Source organism: Ammospiza nelsoni, chromosome 9, assembly GCF_027579445.1.
Source record: "Ammospiza nelsoni isolate bAmmNel1 chromosome 9, bAmmNel1.pri, whole genome shotgun sequence".
NCBI lineage: Eukaryota > Metazoa > Chordata > Aves > Passeriformes > Passerellidae > Ammospiza > Ammospiza nelsoni.
The window spans coordinates 27,994,460-28,011,616 of NC_080641.1; the positions used below are offsets into that span (position 1 = coordinate 27,994,460).

At 48.6% G+C, this 17,157-nt stretch overlaps 1 protein-coding gene across 1 annotated transcript; it reads left to right on the forward strand.

Moving 5' to 3' along the window:
- Window positions 1-6,512: 6,512 nt before the first annotated feature.
- On the forward strand, window positions 6,513-13,601 carry LOC132077039 (cytochrome P450 4A4-like). Its single transcript, XM_059478484.1, has 12 exons — window positions 6,513-6,789; window positions 7,615-7,756; window positions 8,455-8,499; window positions 8,584-8,711; window positions 9,128-9,252; window positions 9,347-9,498; window positions 9,703-9,809; window positions 9,979-10,169; window positions 10,458-10,591; window positions 11,015-11,079; window positions 11,779-11,861; window positions 12,712-13,601. Exons 1-12 carry the CDS (start codon window positions 6,589-6,591, stop codon window positions 12,878-12,880), a joined length of 1,542 nt encoding a protein of 513 aa, XP_059334467.1. The 5' UTR covers window positions 6,513-6,588; the 3' UTR covers window positions 12,881-13,601.
- Window positions 13,602-17,157: the final 3,556 nt, after the last annotated feature.

Genomic DNA, 17,157 nt, shown 5'->3' on the forward strand with positions numbered 1-17,157 from the left:
CCTGGACAGGCCAGGAAACTGCCTGTGGGTCTCCAGCCAGCACAGCATCTCCTTCCATGGACAACTCTTTAATAGGGGCCCAATAATCAATCATCAATCAAAGTTCTCATAGGTAGAAAGTGTGTCTGGGGATGGGTTTCCTCTTAATTTTTAGTATTCTTTTATTTTCTTAAGCTGATAAAATTATGAGAGTTGGTACACTGGAGGACACTAGTGAGCTGTCCTCTGCCTCTGCAGGAATCATTATTGGGATAGAATATCACACACCAAACTGTGAAATCCCAAAAGCTGGGAGAAGGCTGCTGTGCAGCTGACTTCATACAGCCTTCACCTGCAGGGTCTAGTTTGCAGGGGTGTGCTGGGACAGCCCAGGAGAAAATCCACTTGCTCCACCTGCCTGTCCCCTCTTCAGACACGAGGTGCAGCTCTCGCGCTGAAATCAGAATTACGCAATGGAGAGAGGCAGAGTATGCTCATCAAAATGTCAAAAGTTATGAAACTATGAGACTCCACAAGCTCTTTGGAGGGCCATGTCAGGATACAAAATTATTTTGATAAATTGAAAAACTGCTGCTGTGAATGGAATGCGAGTCCATAAACACAAGAGCAGGCACAGGCATGGCACAAAACCCAGAGAAAAAATGACTGACAGGCAGCAATTTCTCCAGTGGATGTTCTGTACACAGAGACACAGAAAAGGTAATATGAATCAATAATATCCTGCTCTTGCAATCACAGCAAACATCATGCTTGGATGCATAGCACAAATATTTCTCAAAAATTTTTCACTTGTGCCTCTTTCAGCAGATGAAATGAGACAGTGTCCTTCAACTCTGTTTAGAGATTTAAGTATAAAAGCAACAGCATCTGCTCCAAGCTTACATACTCTAAAGTGCAAAATGAGAAAATTTTTAATCAAAATAACTGAAGTTACCCAAAGTAAATTGCATACATCTCTCCATTGGATGCAATTTTCTTACAAAGACAAGATTTGAAGAAAATACCATCTAAGGAAGAGTGGATGAATCTTGGCATTCCAATGGGGAAGATTAAAGCACGAGCATCTAATGAGCAAGAGCAAATGCTGAAATCATGGTGTACCCACTGAAAGAGAGTGGGTTAGAGGGGATCACAGCAGGGGAACTTGACATACCTCATGTAGATACATGGCAGCTGCTAAATTGCATTTGGGTAGATACACACTGCACAACATCAAGCACTCCCTAAGATTTCTAAAGCCCTGGCATAGGTTATTTGGAGAATTTGCAGAGGTTTTAAAAGTTGGTGACTGTTTTTATGAATACTCCAGAAGCCCAGAGGAGGTAATGGATGTGGTAGAAGGCAGGTTTTGTTTGGTTTTTGTGAGTGGGTTGAACTGGGGATACAGGAAAAGCTGCACTGCTGCTGTCCCAGCTGAACCATCCAACAGTGAATGTTCCTGGCCCTGGGATGGAAAAGTCTGACTGCTCCTGTCTTCATCCTGTTCAGTCATTGTCTCCCTCCTGACTTCTAGGATTCACTAAAAAACTGCCTCTTCATATCTGAAGAGGAAATGGGAAGGTGCCCTGCAGCATTCTCACTGTCCTCTCAGAGTTGTGCTTGAGGCCTCTTCACATGAGAAGGGAGCAGAGCCTGATTTCCCCTGCAGCCACCCAAACCCAGCATAAAATCTGCTCACAAGTCTCTCTTGTGATGGTTCTGTCACCCTCTGAGGCCAAGAACCAGAGACACTGTTAAATAACACCCCACATGGCAGCCCAGCTCACAATTTCCCTGATCCACAGCATGCCAGGCCAGCCAGCCTGCATCCCACATCCTGCATCCCACATCCCATATCCTGCATCATCCCACATCCTGCATCATCTCATGTCCTGCATCACAGATCTCCCATGGCTGCCCATGGACAGCAGGGCTGAGGCTGCAACAGAGCTTCTGGAACTACTGTGCCCCAGTGCCAGAGCAAGCCAGAACCTGATTCCTGACAGCAATTCCCCAAATCTACCTTTCCCCTCCCAGATATTAGAGATATGGCAACAATAAAAACACCTGGTTACATGGGATGTGTTGCTATAAGGGCAGTCAAGGTGCAGAGAGCCTACCTCCTTCTCTCTTCCTTGCCTACTTTTTGCAGAAAGGGTAATTACAAAGATGATGGGCTGACCTTGGACTGAGTGATTCAGACCTTCAGATAACTGTTGTGACAAGAGCTCCTGGTGGTGGCTGTGCCAAGACAAGGGTCAGTCCTGGTTTCACTTAAAAACATCTTGGGTTTTTCTCATTGCTTGGTTTTCCGACAGCAGCAGGGCAAAGATGCCACCTACTCCTGCAGTTATTCCTGTCCCCACAGGCTGTCACCGGCGCTGTGCAGCCACATCCCAGCCACAGGAAGGTGTCTGTCTGTCTCAGTTCCGTGCTGGCACTTTTTTAGATGGTGCCAGGCATGTTGGAAGCGGCAGGACCAGCAGGGAGAGCAGCTGGCTGGCAGCACCGGGAATGCAGTGCCTGCACAGGACCCACGCTGCTCTCCAGGCAAATTTACTGTCAGATGGCACCAGCAATTTCATCTAAACTCCGCTGGGATTTTACACTTGAAGCAGCCTGTAAATTAAATAACTATTGCAACATATTTGTCAGACAGCTGTATTAAATGCTTCCAGATATACATTCATCCTTGAGACATGTGTGGTCAGATGGGATCCAGGCAGCTTGCATTACTCTGCAACACTTGCTGGGCTCTTGCCATGATTTTCTCATCTATCATGTGTTTGGAAGCTTGAAATGTTATTATTTTTTTTGGCATTACTGCTACATTTCATCTGTCATCACGATGTGCTGCAGGAACACACAGGGACAGAGGGCCTGGACTCTTCCTCCTATCTGAATAAACACAGGCACAACCAGGGAAAGCAGCTGCTGCAAGGTCAGCCTCTGGGCCAAAGCACCCATTTGCCACCTAAATTTCACCTGCTCAGCAAAACACTTTTTCTGCAATGAATTCTGACCATGTGAGTTAAATCAGTGAGGAAGATCCTCTCCCTCTTCTGCTTAGGTGTCTCAAGTGAGTGGAGAAATCCCCAAGACCCAGAAAGCAAATCCCACATCCTGCTGAGTCCATGGCTGTGGTATGGGATGGAAATTCTCCAGTGTGAGTTTCTTGTTGATGGCCTGAACTGTTGTGACCCCTCTGCCATCACATGGACATCCACAGCACTAAGACAACCCTCCAGAGGCTCTCTGCAAATGTTTAACAGCTTTACAAGTGTCCTTTAACACCCAGCTGCAGTTTCACCAGTCTCAAATGTTCAGAAGGTCAAGCCAAGCTTCTATTCCCCCTATCAGAAAACCCTTGTACCTGCTTTTTCATGCTGAGATCTTCTTCTGGAGTCCTCCATCATGAGGACTGTAGATTTTCCTGGTGCTAACAGATGGTTCTGGCTTTGTCCCAGGCCTTTACAATGATCAGACCAATACTGCCCCTGTTCACTTTTCTTCATTAGCAGCTCTGCAGCAACTTTGCCTTTTGAACTTCCATTGTTTCTTCCCCAGCAAAACCCCCTGAGTTTTCTTTCCCAGGCTGTGAGTGTCCATGGTTTCTCTTGCTGTGAAACCTCTGAAATACATGAGAAAGGTTTTTCTCTCCCCTCTACCAATGAAACATAGAATGCAGAGGCTGGAGGCTGGATTAAACCAAATTTTGCTATCACCAAAGATCAGATTCTTGCTCCAAATCCCCATAAATGGATTTAGCCAGTTTGTCCCCTATGTTCCCTCCATATTAGCTCATCACTTGACATCTCATATGAACTTCAAGACAAACCATATCCCTTGTCTTCACCAGTAAAACTAAAAAAAAAAATCTAAACCAGTAAATCAGAGTTTACTGGTTAATTTATAACTGTAAGGAAGCCAGTTTGGTAAAAATTAACCCTGTTCATGGTCAAACTCACTCTCCAGGTACTTTGTCAGCACTGAAAATTTCTGTGCTATAAAAGTTTCATCTGAAGCTGCACCAGAAGCTCCATCCACCTGCCTGGCCCCTCCACCTCTGGGTTTGGGGGTATTTATGTGTTGTTTTTTAGGGGATTGCTGAAAGGTGCCAGCCAAATCCAGATGGGTCAGTCTGGTAATGATGTAGGTACCACAGGACAGTCCAAACAGCTCCATTGGCACTGAACAAAGGCTCAACCATCACATATCCCTCTTTTCCTTGTGCAGAGCTTGTGAGGGACCCAACTACACAGCATCATAATATTTATTAATGTTCTGCAGGCCTTCCCATGAGAGTTTGTCATGTCAAACTGGGTCCCTTATGCTCTGGCTGTACCCAAAGCCTTCCCTAAGAGATGCCTAACTTGATTACAGCTTTCTGCCTCCTAAAGATCAACCTTTAACTCTGCCCTGAACTTTCACACAGACACAGCTGGCTCAGTACAAAAAGACACACCAATTTTCATGAAGATGGCCAAGTGTGTGAAAAGGTAACACTGCTCAGTGTGGTGCCTGCCAGGGATGTTCTCCAAGGCAATGACAATGAACCTCAGATAAACAGTGGTTTTGTCAGCAAAATGACCCTACAAGCAGAAAATGTGAGATATGGCTATTTTAGACTAAAAACTAAAGGGAAGTGCTCTGTCTCAGAGATGTGTTATATTGAAAGGAAGCACTCTCAGAGTTCAGCAGCCCCTGTGTTGTAGCCTATCAGACTATGAGCCTCCCCAGCTGATAACCCATTTGATCCTCATAATATCCCAAGGCACAATGGGACATTATTTCAGTCCATCTGGGGATCCTGACTTTTACAATATGCATGGAAGTCACCCACACATGTCAGAATTCCAGCTCTCCACCAACCCAACCTTGCCATTCCAGGTTTCTGGGCTTATGGGATGGGAACCCAGGGAAGCAGCAGGATCTGCACAGGGATTGCAAGGAGGGTTTTACCTGGGCCCCAACCAAGCACTACATTGGAGAGGTAAATGCAAAGATGCAGAGCCCTTTTGGAGAAGCTGAGATGCCATGTGGGCAGAGGAAGGAGGGCTCACCAGGGCTGTAGAGGGAGCATGGCCCTGCCATCACACCTCCCCATCATGTGCTCTCAACTTTGCTGCATTTACCTCACTTCCCTGCTCTGCAGCTTTTCCTCTCCTTGCCTCATCTACTGGCCATGGTGATTCCTCTGGACAGCAGTTTTGTCTCCTGGCTTGTGGAAGGAGCCCTTGGGGAGCAGGGCCACATCCCTTGTGTGCTGCTAGAGTGATGCCCATTCTCTGGCTCACGACCATCTCATGCAAGTTGATGTTTTAAAATGTCTTTCAAGTTTCTTGACATCAAGGAGCTTCAGCCACTAGTACTTTAGTAAATTCCAACAGTTTTTGTTTTAGTATAGATTGTCTTAGTGGTAGATTTTCAGCAAGTTTCTTGAATCTCAGAGATATTGCAAAGCAGGGTATGTTTTGCTCAAGACAGCACCCCTACTCAAGCAGGGCACTGCTTTCACAGGTGCAGGGGGCTCATGGAGAAGAGCTGTCCTGTGTGTTCTCATTTCCAGAGGGCAGACAAACACCTTCTATACCTGAACCCTCTGAGGACAGCACAGAGCCCAGCCAGAGCCCCAGCCTGCCTGCATCTCACCTCCTCCCTCCTCTGGCTTCATCCACCTGGGCATGGAGGGCTGTGGGTGTCTCAGGATCTTTTGCTGCTCACCGTGACCCTGAGATTGTTAAAAGTCTCTTTTCCCAGCCCGGCGCTTGAAGAATGAGTCAGAACTCTTCAGTTCTTGGTCTCAAGGTTGTTCATTGTATCTTATCTATAAAACTTTTTCTCCTGCCCTGCGGAGGTCTGTCTAGCAGGGCAGTTCCAGGCACTCTGCCTGCCCCAGGGTAGTGTTACCTCTTTATACTAAAAACTCTGTATACAAGTTTTACAATTACATTCCAATACCTGTCACCTATACTAGACAGTGAGCTTCTACTCTAAACCAATCTGTAATTGCCAGCATCACAGCAGAAGATGGAGGTCAAGAAGAAGCAGAAAGGCTGGACATGCCCAGATCCCTCCATCTTGCCCCCTGGATCTCCATTCTAGAAACCCCAAAATCTACTTTTCCACCCCATGATAACTTCACTGTTATTCTACCTAAACTGTTTTGGCTTGCTGATCCTCATCTAAGGTTGGTAATTTGCTCCACGGGTCATAATCAAACCCACAGGTGTTCTGGGCTCTGTGCCAGGGCTTCTGAGCCCCCTGGCAGGGTTTCTGGCCATCCTGGACAGCCAGAGGGATGCACTGGGTTCCCACTTGGGTGGGTGTGACAGCGCTGCTGGGGCTTCAGCAAAAGCAGGGAATGTTCAGGGGCTGGCTGTTCTCCAGGCTGCAGGGGCAGGCTGCAGGAAGCAGGTCAAAGGGGGACTGGGTGCACAGGCTGCCGGCCGTGCTGGCGCAATGTTTGCCCTGATGTTCCAGCGGCTATAAATTGCTGCCAGCTCCGCTTCACCACGCTCAGCTCCTGCAGAGGAGGACAGAGAGGATTTTTACCTGCACCTGGCTCGGGTGTGAGAGGAGCAGGTGAGAAACAGGCAGGAGAAGGCAATGTTTGGGAACAGCATGGCATCTCTGCTGGACAACATAACCAGACCCTCTGCTACCATCCTGCAGCTGTCTGTGCTGCTTGGTGTAACCTTTGTGCTGCTGAAGGTGCTCCAGTTCTACTGGGAGAGGAAGAAGCTCATCAAAGCTCTGGAGGCATTCCCTGGCCCCCCGAAACACTGGCTCTATGGCCACAATCACCTGGTAAGGATAGCTGGGCCCAGCCAGGGTGGGTTTGTTCCAGCTGTGCAAGGTGTCAGTCAGGATGGAGAAGGCCTGGATGGGGTGTGCATGTGCCCTGCTCCTGTCTCTTCCTACAGGAGAGAACTTCTGTGCAGGGAATGCCAAGGCTTCTGCAGGGCAGGAGGAAAAGGTGCTGGATATGTGGTGTGCATCATTTAGCAAAAAAATCATGTTTTTTCAATCATGTTGTTAAATAAAGAGTCATGGGATTTCCATAAAGTTATTTAAATATGAGCAATCATAATTATTGTCTCTTTGCTACATTAAACCTTCTACCAAAAGGAGTGTCTTACCCTATAGCTGCTGAGGAAGACATGGCCACAAAGGCAGGGTGTTTTAATGCAGCCATTTTCACCAGGCTATAGTGCAGATGCTTTGCTTTTTCACACTGCATGCCCACCTTGCACTGCTGAAACTGGGAATCAGGGGTGAAACAACCTTGGTCCTCCTGGCCTGTCCACCAGACATCCTGTGCCAGCTGCAGCCCCCAAGTGCAACACGGAGCTGCTCCAAGCCCAGGCCATCCCAAGGTGTCTCAGATACCACCAGCCCAGCAAGGGACTCTCCATGGAACTTTCTTGTGCTGCAGGGATTTGGTGGCTCAGGCAGCTTTTCCTCTTGTGCACAGTCCCTTTTAATGCTCATCCCCTCCTCCACCTGCAGCATAAAAGCCCCTGTGTGGCAAGTCCACCCACTCTTCCTTCATTTCCCAATAGACAATTCTGCTCTCCCTGGCATGCCCCTCTTTTTCTGCCATTATTAATCCCTGATTAACTCTCATTGCAGTTAAAATCTGAAAATTTTTTACACCAAGTAGTGTCATGGGGAGAAGAATATCCCCATGCCTTTCCCAGATGGTTTGGACCAATCCTGCCGTCTATAATCATTCACCATCCTGAATATGCCAAAACCATACTTGGCCGAGCAGGTGAGTCTCTGCCTCCAGTTCTGAGAAGTCTTTGACACTTTCTTACCAAGAAAATATTGGGAAACTTGCCTGGAGTTATCCTCTCTGCCAGCTTCCTTCAGAGCTATTGCAATTCTTTTGCTCCTCTTCACACACTCCCAGGCTGCCCCAGGTTTCATGGAGCAGTGTGTATTCCTGTGCAAAACAGAGACCAGGTGCCTGTTCCTTCCAGTTTCCTGTCAGTTCCCAGTTTGAGGGTCATCTGTCTTACTGTCTCTTATGGCTTCTACCACCACAATAGTTGTACTTCCCAGTAAACTCTGTAAAAAGTGTAAACTGCCATGGTAATGTCTCTCAGAAGTCTCTTAAGTCTTCCCATCTGCTCCCTTCTGTGCATCATATCAGTGGTACATACAAGGCCTTCCCCAGTAACTCCCATTCCATCCATTGTTCTCAGCTTTGGAATTTGCCATGGCTGTTTCTTTTCCACACACATTTTCGTGTTCTAACTTTCCCTGTTTTTTCAAGTCCACTGCAGCCATAATTGTAGACGAGCACTTTTAAACTCTTACCTCTGGTGGTACAGTATTTAAATGAGATTAATTCTATCATATGATTTAGAGGGCAAAATCTAATGCAATTTTATCCTGAATTTTCTCTTTGGTTGTGTTGAATTCATCAGTTAATAATAGATTTCTGATATTTGTTCCATTTTACAGATCCCAAGGCTAGTACAGTCTACAAACTCCTAGTTCCCTGGATTGGTAAGGCAAAAGCAGTAGTGAGGCTGTCAGAGCTGTGATCAGAGCCTGCAGGAGCTGATTGTGCCTTTGCTCTTTGTGCTTCAGGGAAGGGGCTGCTGATCTTGGAAGGAAGCAAATGGTTCCAGCACAGGAAGATGATCACCCCAGCCTTTCACTACGACGTGCTGAAATCTTACGTGACCCTGATGTCAGACTCAGTCAAAGTGATGCTGGTAAGAATTCCCACTCCTGCCACTTTCATCAGTGAAACAGTGAAAATAAAAAATGAGTAAGAGAAAGAGACAGCGCTTAGAGAGTTTGTACTTTCACTGAATTTTTGGAGTAGTTTTAGAGTTCTAAAATTGCTCTCCTCACCTTCCTTTGGACCTTCCACTTATTCTTTCTGTTTGTTTGCCAATAAAATCAACTACTGTAAGGATATCCTTTCATACCCTGATGTGCATCCTTTCATACCTGGGAAAAGAAGTGCACAGAGAGTTAGATTAGGTTCACAGAATGTGTCATGAGCTAGGCCCTCTGCTTCCAGAAAAGAAAGCAATTAGCAGTGTGGATCTGGGAAGAAGGACAGGAAAATATGACCTGACCACAGATGGTGGCCGGTCTCTCCTTACCCTGGCTCTTCCTCCAGGATAAATGGGACAAGAGGATCACAGAGAGGAGGTCAGTGGAGCTCTTTCAGGATGTCAGCTTGATGACACTAGACAGCATCATGAAATGTGCCTTCAGCTTTAATTCCAACTGTCAGACTCAGAGGTCGGTGCCTTAGTTTCCAAACCCTGGGAAAGCGAGCGCTCCTGTTTCACCACTCATTTTGCTAACACCAGCTTTGCCCTCGGTCTCCTTACAGCGACTCCCACTATTATATTAGAGCTGTTTTTGACCTCAGCTACCTCCTGAGCAATAGGATCCGGAATTTTCCCTTCAAGGTTTTCTTCTACGACTTCACTCACAATGGCCGCGCGTTTCAGGATGCCTGCAAGCTGGCCCACACCCACACAGGTATTCCTGCCCCTTTCTCCCAGCCCTGTCTCCCAGCTGAACCTCTCTGCCACTTGCCCCTGGAGTGGCTCAGAGTGGGGTTACAGCATGGACTGGCCAGAGGGTCACACCTTAAACAGAGTCCAAGCTGATGGCCGAGCAGCCAAGCACATGAGGGTGCTCTGGAGGGACAGGATGCACAGATCTGATCTCTCCTCTGTTCAGATCAGGTAATAAAAGAAAGAAAGATGTTGCTCTCCAATGAGAAGGAGCTTGAAAAGATCCAGAAGAAGAAGCACCTGGATTTTCTGGACATTCTGCTTTGTAGCAAGGTAAATGTTTGAGATGATTGCACCAAATGCCAAAGAACAGAACTGTGTGGCACTGAGGGGGCATCAGCACAAGAAGGGGAGCACAAGAGACACCAAATCATACAAGTCCTTTGGGTATAAAAACAAAAGACCTGCGTGCTTGGGAATGACATGCTCTCCTCTTTCTTAGGATGAGAATGGAGTTGGGCTGTCTGATGAGGACCTGCGTGCTGAGGTGGACACCTTCATGTTTGAGGGCCATGACACAACAGCCAGTGGCATCTCCTGGCTCTTCTACTGCATGTCACTGCACCCTGAGCACCAGCAGCGCTGCAGGGAGGAGATCCAGGGCATCCTGGGGGACAGAGACACCATTGAGTGGTGAGCTAGGACTTCTTACTCCTTCATCTTGAACTCTTTTAATTTACCCTTGAAGGTCTTGTTCCCCCCAACATTCTTCTCTCTAAATTGGTGGGAGAAGGATTTGATGGGTGGACTTTCAGTAGTTGAGGAATTGTTTGGAAGGTGGCACCCAGTGGGTGGTGGCCAATTGTCCAGATCAGTGACAAGAGGTTTCCCTTAGGGGTCTGTACTGGGACAGACCAGTAACACCTTTGTCAATGACACAGACAAAGGGATTGAGTGCATGCTCAGCAAGTTTGCTTTCAGGGAGGATCTTGGGAAGATGACCTACACCACGATGTGCATCAAAGAGAGCTTACGCCTGTTCCCACCCGTTCCTGGTGTGTCCCGAGAGCTCTCCAAACCCGTGACATTTCCTGATGGACGCAGCTTGCCAGCAGGTCTGTTGAGTTTGTCCCTCCTTCATGTTGCTGTCTGTGACAAGGGGGCCTTCCTTGCTCTGTGTGGAGGGGCTGGAGGGTCTTCCAGACTCCCTTCTCTCTCTCCTGTAGCTGTATGGAGCTACCACAGCTTGCTGCCACAGTGAGCCTGGAAAGGGTGGCCAGACAGAGTCCAAGATGTGCTCCAGAGCTCAGAGGGGATTGTGGAGTGTTGTTCCTGGCCAAGTGAAAGTGACACACTGATAGACAAAAGGGGACCCAGCTCTGAGGTCTTTGTTTTTGATGTGTGAAATGTTCAGGAGATCCCTGCCAGATCTCCTGCAACAGCACCTGCAGAGCCCAAGGAGGGAGAGCATCCCAAAACACCTCTCCTGCATTTTGACTCTGAGCTGTCATGAGCTTTTCCTCACTTTTCTTTTACAGGCTGCCAGGTTGGATTGAGCATATTTGCTATTCACAGGAACCAGGATGTGTGGGAGGACCCTGAGGTATTTCACCTTGATAACAAGAAAGGGAGGATGGTCTCTGAGCCCAGACACCCACTCCCCTTGAAGAAGGCAGCCCGTGCCTCTCTACTACGTTGTTTCATTTTCCCTTGTAATTCCAACAGTCCACATCTAAATACAAAGTTCAATCGAGTTACCAAACACCCCAAAGGCTTTGAATGTGACAAAGGGCTGGGAAAGGGTGTTCAACAGTCTCCCTTTGTGCATGGGGACACAGAGATGCTCTGGCAGCTTTCCAGCTGCCCTGCACACACTTAGAATGGTATGACAAGCCCCAAGCCCCACAAGAGAGTGTGTGATTTGAAGATGATATTTTAGAGGCTTCAGGAAATAACTGGAAAGTTTGAAGAAGGCTGCATAGCTGCCTGTCTCCAGGCTGTCTGGAGAACCAGGATCAGGCATCTCTGGAATGGAGGGATCCTGGCTTGATCCTTGCTGCCATGGATGAGAAAACAACTGCAGGCACCTTGGGCATTGTAGTGGGTGACCTGGGCATGTCTGAGGGGAAGATCCACTCAGTGGCTTTGCAGAGAGGTGACTGCAGAGATAGACTGCAGATCATCTGCAGCTTCCCCAGCAGGAGCAGAGGCCACATCCAGCCCTAACCTGGGCACCAGAGAAGAGCTTGGTGCTGCTCAGATCACACCAAACCAGACCAGATGGTCTTTGTTGCTCCCACAGGTTTTTGATCCCCTGAGGTTTTCTCCAGAGAAGTCAGCACAGAGGCACTCCCACGCTTTCCTGCCCTTCTCTGCTGGATCCAGGTGAGATCCTTCATCCCTCTCCTTCCTCTCAGGCTGCCTTGCATGTGAGACCTAGCTCAGATGTGAGCTCCTAAGGCCAATCCCCCCTCAGTCTCCACAAGTCAGGCTGGCTTGGCCAGCTCAAGCAGGCTTTCCCTAACAGCATCTCCTCTAATAGGATTTCCATGCTCCATCAGCTCTGTGGTCACTGTAGGATTTCACGCATTTTTTCCTGTAGCTTTGTGGAGATGTTTAGATTTTCTGTTGCCTGCATTGGGAACACCAGTCCCTTGTTTAGGGGTGAGTCCCAGAGTGCCTCAAAGCCAAGGGGGCCAAGTCTTCATGGGTCCATGCTGTATCAATAGACAGATGTAGGATACTGAGGTGACAGTAGCTTGCAAGAGGATCACCTCACAGAGCCAGAAATGTCCTTTTGGAAGTGTCTGGGCTTTTAGCTGGCTCCTGGCTGCACTTCCTAGTGAAGCAAACCCCTGTTCTCTCAGTCTCATAACTTTCTTCAATGTTTAATAATAAAAAATAATAATAAAAATAAATAAATTATTAGATTTATTTAATAATAAAATAAATTTCTTTTTTAAAATAAAATAAATATTTAATAACAAAAATTAATAAAATAAATAAAGCAATTAAATAAATAGATAATAAAAATAAATAAATATTTATTTTAAAAATTAAATAAAATTAATTAATAATAAAATAAATAAAATAAATGCATCAGGGGCTTACTAGATGAGCTCTAGTGTTATCCTCACAGGAGCTGGAGGTGTCCCAGCTCTCACATGGGGTGAGTCCAGCTCGGGGGTGGCTGGGGACAAAGGCAGCAATCAGAGCACGTGTCCCCTCCCTGCAGGAACTGCATTGGGCAGCAGTTTGCCATGAATGAGCTGAAGGTGGCCCTGGCCTTGACCCTGCAGCGCTTCGAGCTCTATCCAGACCCATCCAAGCTTCCCATAATGATACCACAGATCGTCCTCAGGTCCAGCAATGGGATACACCTGCATTTGAAGAAGGTCATCTGATCCCACAGGGTACCATGGCAGGGAGGCAAGACCTCTCCCAAGGGACACCCTCCACCCAGATGTTTAAGAGGAGATCACCAAACAGACCCACAGTGGAGCTCTCCCACATTAACCCCTGTCCTACTATCATCCAGAGGGGCTCGCTGAGCCCACAAACACCAAACCCAGCAGGTTCAGTTCCCCTCCTTGCCAGGAGAGCAGCGCTGCTAAGGGGGTTCCACAGCATTGCTGTGGCTCATCTTTCACCTCCAGGAGCATCCTCCCTGTCCTGCTCATCTCCTTATCTCCAACCCACCCTCACACACTCCCTGACAGGACTGCTGTCCCCTGCCTGTAGATTTGTCCCATTGTCAGCTCCCCACTGGGCTTGGCAGTGACCAACACCCAGCCTGGTTTGCAGGGATGCCTAAAGCCTGGGCACAGCCCCTGCCCTGCCTCCAGCCTGGGTGTGCCAGGCCAGGAGGGCCCTCCCTGCATCTCCACACCTCCCTCCCAACAATTCCTGCTCTGGGGCTGGCACTGTGCCCACCATTATGGAGGTGAATCCTTGTGGTTCTTTTCTGCCCCGGTGCTGAACTTCCTTGAGCTGAGGGCGCTCAGCAGGCAGCACAGAAAATGCCACCAGCTAACCTGAGGATGCACTTGGCACACTGGAAACAGTGTGGTCAGCATTGTTCTCCTCTCTGACATGAAAATAAAGCCTTGTGGGGATGAGCTCCAAGCGTGACTTTGGCTTCCTTTGCATTTGGGGGCCCAGCAGGGCGCAAGAGGAGGCCCAGCAAGCCAGAGGCAAGGCTGTGCAGGGCTGTCAGTGCTTTCCCAAGCCACAAGCAGTGTTTCCCTGCACCCTGTTGAGCCTGTTTCCACAGATCCCACACCATCCATCACCTCACCTGTGACTCCAGGCGTTTCCAGTAAGGAAACAACTGAAATGATCTGTGCTCAAACAAAGCAAAACAGAAATACCACAAAACTGCTGGTGGTAAGAACAAAGTCGCCTTGCAAAATAAAACAAGAGGAGATGTGAGTCTGCCTCAAACCCTGTCCTGCAGAGACTGAGAACTTACTGCTCAGTTCCAGGGTGGCCCAAGGTGAGCACTGGAATTGGGTTTGTTGTGGGGGTACAGGGAGCCTTTCCCCAGCACCAGCCCAGGTGTGGGACTGTGGGTGACCTGCAGGCCCAGGGTGTGCAATGGATCAGTAGGTGGCAGTGGGAGACACAGAAAAATCCTCCCAGGCCCCTGGCAAAACCCCCGGGCCTGGCAGGCAGCAGGGCCAGGCCCAGCAAGGCAGGGGATGTGTCCTGTCCCTGTCCCCACCCTCCGCAGCCACTCTGTCAGAGTCCCCCGTGGGTCTGGGCATTACCCAGAGCTCAGGGGAAGTTTGTCACTGTGAGGGCTCAGGCACTCAGCGGGCAGCAGGGGACGCTGAGGCACCAAGGCCTGCATGGGTGCCATGACACTGAGACAGACAAGGCTGTGCAGCTTCCACCCCCAGCACTGGCATCACCAACACATCCAAACCATGTCTGTCTGCCTGTCTGTTTGCCTGAGCAGCTCTCTGCTGATGGCTAGATCAGGACAGACAAACCTGAGCATCTCCCCATCTACTGAACTCCTGCAGCCCTCCTGCTCCCCATCTCTGCTGCTGCTGCATCCTCAGTTGGAGAAACAAAACTCTCCTCGGGCTGGATCCACACCTTTGTTTTAGCTATGTGGGTACCAAAAGGGACAGGGATGCTGAGGTTAACCAGCAAGGTGCAGCTTGTATTTATTTTGCAAGGCAGATGAAGACCAAGTTCCTCTTCTCCCAACCCTCCCCTTCTCACCATCAGAGGGAGGCTGGGGGCAGGTTGTGCAGATGCCAGTGCCACCATCCTGGAAACCCTGGTGGGCTCAGGTCTGAAAGGTCAGACTCCTGCTGTCCTCCTCCCCAGCTCCAGCACAGCCAGGCCTTCAGAGGGCAGTGGTTTAAAAACACCTTTTTGTTACTGAAAAATCTTATTTGTCAGGCATTTCAGCCACCCATCTGAGAAGAGGCAAACCACCCTGAAGCTCTGCTCATGTACTCTCCAGATGGTCCAAGAAACAAGCTTTGGGTTCCCTTGGCCACAAAGACCCATCCCAGTCTCCTGGTGGTGGGCTCCAAAAGAAACCTGGTGACACTTAGAGGTGTCACTACAGCATCTCCTGGTTTGGGAATTGGGATTAGGACCCCCAGCTGCTGCCCACCCCATTAACTGTACAGTGCCCTGGGTTTTGGAGCCATCACCCTATTCACTGCCATGACCAAAGCTGCCCATTTGGTTTCCAAGTGTCCTTCTGATTGCTAGATTTTTATGAATGGCCAAACCCCAACCATTTCCAGCAGAGACTTTCTCCAGGGAAAATGCTCTTGGTAATCTGCTTGGGAGAGAGAGGAGAAACTGCTGACATTTTTGATGCAAAAATGGATTGTTATTCCAGGCAGCTGTGACAGTAATTGAGGCAAGCAGAGCCAAACACTTTAAAATCTCTTCCTGTTAAGAATCATGCTTAAACCAGGTTTGCAGTTTGAAGGGCCAAAGCTTTTGAGGGAAGATCTCACAGCACCGATGCACCGTGAAGCCCTAATGGAGAAAACTCTTCCAGTTTTCAGCTTAGCCAGGTCAAACTGAGCAGCACAAACATGTCCCCACCTTCAAACGGTGGCAGTTTCTGGACAGCAGCTTGTACAAGATAACCTCCTCTGCCAAGGCAGCCCAAACGGCTGGGAGAGCAGCCGAGGAGCTGTGTGAGGAGCGGGGCAGCAGGCAGTGACACTGATCTAATCGCCCATTTGCCCCAGTATCTCCCTGGCAGGCAGTGACATTTCTGCGCTGCCTCAGCTCGCTCCTCCGTCACCATGGCTACAGCAGCCGCCAATCCAGGGCGAGCCCTTCCCGAGTACCACAAACCCTCTGGGAGATGCTGGCAGAGCCAGCCCCTTTGGCACGGAGACACCTCGGGGACCCCGGCACAATCCACAGCACCAAAAATTTCCCTTTTCCTTTTTTCCCTTCTCCTTTTCATTTTCTCTTTTTTTTTTTTTTTTTTTTTTCCTTTTTTTTTTTTTTTTCTTTTTTTTTTTTTTCTTTTTGAAGCACAAACAATGGAGCTAAAAGGTTGGGTATCAGGCCGATAATCATGAATGACGTGTCGTTATTACACACCACACATCCATTATCTCCCACTCCAGCCATGTCACAGGCGGCTGGAGGAGGGCAGATAACGGGGTGCCTTCATGCAGATGGCTTATTATCAGGATGTTCCAGGAGGGGCTTTAAGACAGTTAGTGATGCTGTTTGCCAGTTAAAGATTAGAGACCCCAGAGAATAATTAACAATCCCAAAACCCAGTTTTTCTGCTGGATTCTTCAGCTTTCTCCCCCTTCCCCCATTCTCTTTAATCTATTCACTCTAGCAGGTGTAATAAAGTGATAAGGACAGGCTCGGGGGATGTTTGTTTGGCTACTACGGGTGTATAAACCAACAATGGATGGCATTTTTCTTCTGGCTTTCAGTGGCTTGAATCGAGACCAAAAACTTTGCAGCCCCCTTGCCCACACACAGCCACGCCTCCATGCTGTGCTCCTGGATCCCACCTGGGTGGCTGGGATTCTTCCCCACCCAAAGGACCACGGGGGTGGGACAGGCTCCTTTTTTTCCTCTGGAGATCCAAATCACACCTCCTGGGTGTCAAGGTGCCCAAGGCCAGGATATAACCTCCAGGTTTGCTCAGGTGCAGGGATAGAGCTGCTTGCAGCAGCAGTTTACCTGAATACAGCAAATCTGTAATTAAACTACCTTGGGATAATTTGTGTCATAGGTGTCCACCTGCCCAAACTGCTCCAGTTACAGCTGAAACATCTCAAGCCCTCATAGCTAGAGAGCCTCAGGAGAGATTGGGGAAGCATCAGAGTAAAGGTGGCTTCCAACAAGATATCTCATTATCTGTGGTTCCAAGAGATGGGTTGCACCCTCCTAGGTCCCAAAGAAAGGTCATTATACACCTTGTAAATAAGTGAGGATGCAAAAACCCCCACCCTGAATATCTTCTGCTCCTGTCAGCAGCAGAACACAACCGTGGACATCTTCCTGAAGCCCAAGGCTTCAGAGATAATGGCAATATGGAATGGGAGGAAGGATGGAGCACTCGTGGTGTCCTTACCCCTCACTGGTGGGTGTGGGGAGGCTTGTGATGGACACCTACATCCCCCTGTGCTGTGTGGAGAGAGTTGTTGGGGAGGATTTGGCCCTT

Coding starts and splice junctions, on each gene's coding strand:
- LOC132077039 (XM_059478484.1), top strand. CDS start 6,589: ATGTTTGGGAACAGCATGGCATCTCTGCTGGACAACATAACCAGACCC. Junction 6,790..7,614: donor TCTATGGCCACAATCACCTG/GTAAGGATAGCT, acceptor CTCTCATTGCAG/TTAAAATCTGAAAATTTTTT. Junction 11,862..12,711: donor CCCTTCTCTGCTGGATCCAG/GTGAGATCCTTC, acceptor CCCTCCCTGCAG/GAACTGCATTGGGCAGCAGT.